General features: G+C 44.8%; 1 protein-coding gene across 1 annotated transcript in view; it reads left to right on the top strand.

The window, feature by feature from the left end:
• The first annotated feature begins 550 nt into the window (after positions 1–550).
• GLG1 (golgi glycoprotein 1) overlaps positions 551–6353 on the top strand; it is a 156655-nt gene continuing 150852 nt past the window's right edge. Inside the window, exon 1 of the mRNA XM_070500682.1 lies at positions 551–1014. Coding sequence (XP_070356783.1) covers positions 580–1014 — 435 coding nt within the window. The 5' untranslated portion in view covers positions 551–579. The remainder of the gene's footprint in view (positions 1015–6353) is intronic.

Genomic DNA, 6353 nt, shown 5'->3' with positions numbered 1-6353 from the left:
AGTTACAGGACTTGCCTAGTTTGCGGAAAAGCAAGGATTATAACGGATCTTTTTTTTCATCCCGTGGATAGGAACCTGTGCTCCTAACCCTGATTCAACGCTGCCGTCTTCTCCAGGTAGGAAAGACTTCTGAGGCGGGTAGCAGGAAGCAAGGAGAGATGCAAAAGAGGCTCTCAGATTCCGGAATACACCTGATCGTGTAAAGTTCACCTCTAGACACACAAAGTTTTTTTCAAGTCATTGAACGGGCGACACTACCGGCCATCTTGGTTGTGGCAATCCCAATTCCTTTTTATTTTTCCGTGACGACAACCAAGGGAATTAGGCAAAGCCGCCCTACCCAGGCTCTTTAAGGAGCGCCACCGACTCCGCAGGCAAAGAGCACCGCTCTCCAGCCCGCCGAGCCCCAGGGCGTGGGCCGTTCCCAGCACAGCCTTCTCCCGGACTCTGCTCCCAGCCCCCGGCTCGGCGCCGGCCGGGACTGACTCGGGTGGGCCAGCCGGGCCCCGCCCCGCGGCCCCGCCCCCTCATTTAAATACGCGGCGCCGCCGGGCGCGTTGAGCTCGCCGCGGACCCAAGATGGCGGCGTGTGGACGTGTACGGAGGATGTTCCGCTTGTCGGCGGCGCTGCAGCTGCTGCTGCTCGCCGCGGCCGGGGCCCAGAAACACCCAGGCCAGGGCGGCCACAGCCAGGTCCAGGGCCCCGGGGCCAACCTTGTGTCCTTCGTAGGGCAGCCTGGAGGCGGCGGGGCAGCGGGGCAGCAACAGCCTCAGGCATCTCAGCTCCAGCAGCAGCAGCAGCAGCAGCAGCAGCAACCGCCTCAGCCACCGCAGCCGCCTTTCCCGGCGGGTGGGCCTCTGGCCCGGCGGGGCGGAGCGGGGCCCGGCGGGGCTGGCGGGGGCTGGAAGCTGGCAGAGGAAGAGTCCTGCAGGGAGGATGTGACCCGTGTGTGTCCCAAGCACACCTGGAGCAACAACCTGGCGGTGCTCGAGTGCCTGCAGGACGTGAGGGAGGTGAGGAGACAGGACGGGCCGGGAGGGCCAGGCCTGGTGCGGGCCCGAGGGTGTCGCCGGCCTTGGAAGCTGCTGACGCTGGTCTGCCGCTTCTCCTGCTTCCTCTGCTGCACTCCCACCTTTCCTCCCTGCCCGTCGCTTCCCGGCGCGTTCTGAGAAGAGGACCCCACCCTCACTCCTCTTTCCCTCCCTGGGGCGGGGGTCTGGATCCTGGCCGCGATCGGCGAAGGCCCAGAGCGTGTTTATGTTTGCTCAGGTCTTTTGTGTGATGCTCTCTAAGCACAGTGGCTCCTTGGCGAAAACCTGCTTAGGATTTGGCCATCCGTTTCGACTTGGATAATTTGTAGCAACCCTTTTAAACATGAAAAATGTTGGCGTACTTGAGCTGTTAAAGAATGATCCGCTCTTTATTGGCAGTAGGTAATGTTTGTTTAGGTAACTCGGCTTCTGTATTCTGTGTGTATTGTAATCAGCAGCCAAATTTACTGTCTTTACCGTATTCTTTTGTAATTCGCAAATTTCTGTTATCTACCGGGTGCTGAAAATAATGTATGCTTTTCTTTTTTCTTCTACTTCTTTTGGTCAATTTGTAGTGAATCTCAAGTTTAAGCTATTACTTCAAGTGATTTAGAGTTCCAAAGCTTGGAAAGTTGGGGCGGCATCTGAAGCTGTAATACATATACAACATTTGTGATTGGGTTGTGGGGTCTTGCTTTTCTGATGTATGAATGATTTTAACAGTACTTCTTAATGAAATCTGGATTTGATGTTGTTTGATGTGTTTCAGTTAAATGACATATCTCCTCTAGATTTAATGCAGCAGACATAAGTGCGTATTGGACAGTTCTGCAAGATTTGGAGCAAATCTGGTAGGGATACTTTTTTTTAAACAATTAAGTATGGAGAATTAGGCCCAAAGGTTGACAAGTAGAGTGAAACTGCCGCTTGATACACTTTTGTCATCAGAATTATCTAAGGTGTTCATGGTCATGGGAAGACCACTAGTTTGTAGAAAATTGCTAGTCTTGGCAGTCTCCCTCCCCCCCCCCCCCCCCGCCCCCGCCCCCGTGATATTTGCTCTAGTATTCTATACAGAGTAATTCCCTAGAGGAAAAGACATGTATAATCAGGAGACAGACGGAAGTTTCCAGAGCCATCAGAAATGTGGAGCCTCAGATGATTTCTCATGGACAACTTGAAGACTAGAAAGATAGTATCTTTTTCTTTATTCTTCAGCTACTTCTCTAGTGGATACGACTGAGATTCTTAACTCTGTCAAGCTTTTTGGAATTTCCTATTTGGTCTTTGGGGATATATAATTCATGTTGTTTCCTCAAACTAGAATCCTAATATTGTTGACCTCTTTGTTAGTAGTTTGTGACAGAAATAGGACATTATTAGGCAAAGTGGCCCATCTGAGGAGTACGTATCTCTTCCTTTGTGTGCGTTAGAGATATTTGGAAACCTCCACTTACAAGAGTGGTCTTCCATTGTCATGCATGTGGCAGTGTGTAGCAGCATATATAATCCATAAATAACTTAGATTTGACCACTTTTGGAGTCTGTTTAATTTAGTAGTTACTATCTTTCTTGGATTACTTAGAGCAAAGAACTTGGCCTGAAAATGTAGTCCCTGCTCCACCTTCGATTGTCAGGAAGATGCTCAGGAAGGATATTGTTTTAGTACCTACAGTTTTCTTCCCTTATGGGGATGATATATAAACTCTTTGAGAGTAGTTTCTAGGTCTTATATTCCTTTGTAACTTTCCAGAGTACCTATTTCAGTGCTGAGACTCAGTAAATGTTGTCAACTGATTGAGGATGAGTAAACTAATGCAGTTGTATTTATGCTCCAGAAAGGGAAAAGGTGTCGTGTAAATTGGATGTGGAGGTGTTTTGGGGAGCAGGGATTTCCAAATTTAATTGATTTTCCTCCAATTTTATATACATAAAAATTGAAAGGAGAGTACCATTAACAACTGTGTATATTCTTCAGGAGGTGGAGCTATTTTTTTCCCCAAGATTTTATTTTTCCTTTCTCTCCCAAATCCCCCTGGTCATAGTTGTGTATTTTTTAGTTGTGGATCCTTCTAGTTGTGGCATGTAGCATGCCGACTCAGCATGGCTTGATGAGCAGTGCCATGTCTGCACCCAGGACCCCAACCGGTGAAACCCTGGGCCACCAAAGCAGAGCGTGTGATCTTAACCACTCAGCCACAGGCTGGCCCCCTGGAGCTATTTTTAAACTACTTTTTTCTTCTTTAAAGATAACAAAAGCAAATTTTATTCCACTTAGTTTGAGAATTAGTTAAATCTGATTTATGTATGTGAAAGAGCGTAAGTTAATTAAAGAAATAAAAAAGGTAGGCACATTTGAAGTGAAATTATGGAATATGTTCTGTATTTGCTTTTTGGTAAGTGGAACTGTTTGGTAGGGAAGTAGACATGTGCTCCTTTATCCCTTTGGATGCAAATTTGGGGAAGATTGTTCTCTGTGTACTTGCTATTAGAATTATGAAAAGGCAAAGCATGTAAGTATTTAAGTGGCAGTATAGTAAACTACATTTTTATTTTGAAACAACATGGGAGTATTTAGAGTTAGAGTAAGTCTGAAGTTCAAATATTTTAAGGTTCTCTCTAGTGTAGTATTCAAAGTTATGTAGTAATTCACTTAAAAAATTTATTTGAAAGTATTTATGGTTACCTTTAAATAATTTCAACGGATTGTCTAATGCATCATATACCAACAAATTAAAAATCTGTTCGTAAATTATAATAAACCTCTATAAAGACTGCAGATTAGTTCACAGCTTTTCCTCAGTCATTGTGGCTGTTATTTTGAAAGTATGTGCGCTTTTTTTTTTTTTTTTTTTTTTAACCCTCTCGGATGAGTCATGGTTTTTAAAAGGTCAAGTATACCCAGTGGGCCCACTATTAAATAGTAGGTGTAATAACAGTAATGGTGGGATAGCAGTCCCGGTTATATGTATATATAACTAGTAGGAGTTGTAGTTATAAAAAAATATAACTAGAAAGTATAAGGGGAGAAAGGAAAAATACAGCCTGGCCTGTTCTACCAGGTGGAGGAATAGTAATAGCAAAGAAGGAGAAGATGCTGCTCTTCTAGCTAATATTTGATAAAGAGACAAGAGAAGCTTTATGTTGAGAGTAATTTTAAAATACTTCATATATTTTTGGCTGAAATGACCAGTTGTATCTTGTGTTTAGGAGTTTCGGATGGAGACCTTGGTTCCTTAGGAGAACGTTATTGGTGGTGTGCATAGTTTTTCTTGTTTTCGTTAGATTAAAAAAAAAACCTTTCTCATATGGAAAATTTCAAACATACACAGAAGTAGAAAGAATAGTTTGATGACTCCACATGTATGCATCACCCAGCTTCAACTATCCCCACCTTTTTTTTTGGCACAGGAGTTGGGAGACTGGTATATTTTAAAGCAAATGCCAGACACTATGTCATTTCACTTATAAGTCCTTCAGTATGTGTCTCTGATAAACACTAAAAAAAAGAAAAATCTGGAACCTAAGTGTTATTTATTTGTTTATTTATTTATTTTTGGAGGAAGATCAGCCCTGAGCTAACTGCTGCCAATCCTCCTCCTTTTGCTGAGGAAGACTGGCCCTAAGCTAACATCCATGCCCATCTTCCTCTGCTTTATACGTGGGATGCCTACCACAGCATGGCTTGCCAAACAGTGCCATGTCTGCACCCAGGATGCGAGCTGGCGAACCCCGGGCCACTGAAGCAGAACGTGCGAACTTCTGCTGCGCCACCGGGCCGGCCACCCTAAGTGTTATTTTTTAGTACTTAAAAGTATCATGAAGTAGTTTTTCTAAATTTCATGATACTGTCTCTTGATATATCAGTTTAGATTATCAGTTTAGATTCTCTTGATATATCAGCTTTAGATTATAAATTTGTGGACCATTATCTTTAAGCTATGCACAGAGTGAATACTTTTTAAATATTTACGTAAGAGGTACTATTTTATGTATTGAACAGGAATTAATATTTCAGCATTACACAGTGTAAACCCACTTTCTTTTTTTTTCAGATTTTTAAATTTTTCCTTTTTCTCCCCAAAGCCCCCCGGTACATAGTTGTATATATATTTTTTTCAGTTGTGGGTCCTTCTAGTTGTGGCATGTGGGACGCTGCCTCAGCGTGGCCTGACGAGCAGTGGCATGTCCGCACCCAGGATTCAAACTGGTGAAACCCTGGGCCACCAAAGCAGAGCACGCAAACTCAACCACTCAGCCGCTGGGCTGGCCCCTAAACCCACTTTCAAACTCATAAAGTGAACATTTTTCTTAACCTTTCACTTAACAGTATCCTAAGATAGTGTACCACACTATCTATATTATTTAATATTCTTGATAGTCTTATGAGGTAGTATCTTTTTTCTTTTTGCTTTTTCTCCCCAAATCCCCCCAGTACATAGTTGTGTAGTTTTAGTTGTGGGTCCTTCTAGCTGTGGCATGTGGGATGCCACCTCAGTATGGCCCGATGAGTGGTGCTATGTCTGCGCCCAGGATCCGAACCAGTGAAACCCTGGGCCGCCTAAGTGGAGTGCACGAACTTAACCACTCGGCCACGGGACCAGCCCCTGAGGTAGTGTTATCTTATTATCTCAGTTGAGAAATAGGCTTGGAGAGATGAAGCAATTTGTCCAGTGTTATATCCTAAGTGAGCTGGTAGTCAGCAGGTTCTCTTTGATTTCAAAGACCTTACTCTTTCAAGTCTACCCTGGAGGGTTGCAGTTGGTGAAATTAGTGTGTGACTATTGAGAATGCCAGGGGTTCATAAATGGACACAAAATGAGAAGAGTCACCTGGAACTAGAATCCTCTTAAAGATTGGTAACTGAGCTAACATTTGTTGCCAACATTCTTTTTTTTTCCTTCTTCTTCTCCCCAAAGCCCCCCAGTACATAGTTGTATATTCTAGTTGTAGGTCCCTCTGGTTGTGCTGTGTGGGACCTGCCTCAGCATGGCCTGATGAGTGGTGCCATGTCTGCGCCCAGGATCCAAACCAGCGAAACCCTGGGCTGCCAAAGCTGAGCGCGCGAACGTTACTCAAGAATCCTCTTTTCTTAACTGCCAAGAACAATTGTATATCACACGTTCCGCTTCTCGGTGGCCCGAGGTTCGCCAGTTCAGATCCGGGGTGCGGACATGGCACCGCTTGGCACGCCATGCTGTGGTAGGCGTCCCACATATAAAGTAGAGGAAGATGGGCATGGATGTTAGCTCAGGGCCAGGCTTCCTCAGCACAAAGAGGAGGACTGGCAGTAGTTAGCTCAGGGCTAATCTTCCTCAAAA

Source organism: Equus asinus, chromosome 28 (genome assembly GCF_041296235.1).
Source record: "Equus asinus isolate D_3611 breed Donkey chromosome 28, EquAss-T2T_v2, whole genome shotgun sequence".
NCBI lineage: Eukaryota > Metazoa > Chordata > Mammalia > Perissodactyla > Equidae > Equus > Equus asinus.
Note: the sequence above shows the minus strand (reverse complement) of the source record. Positions and strands in the feature narration are given on the sequence as shown.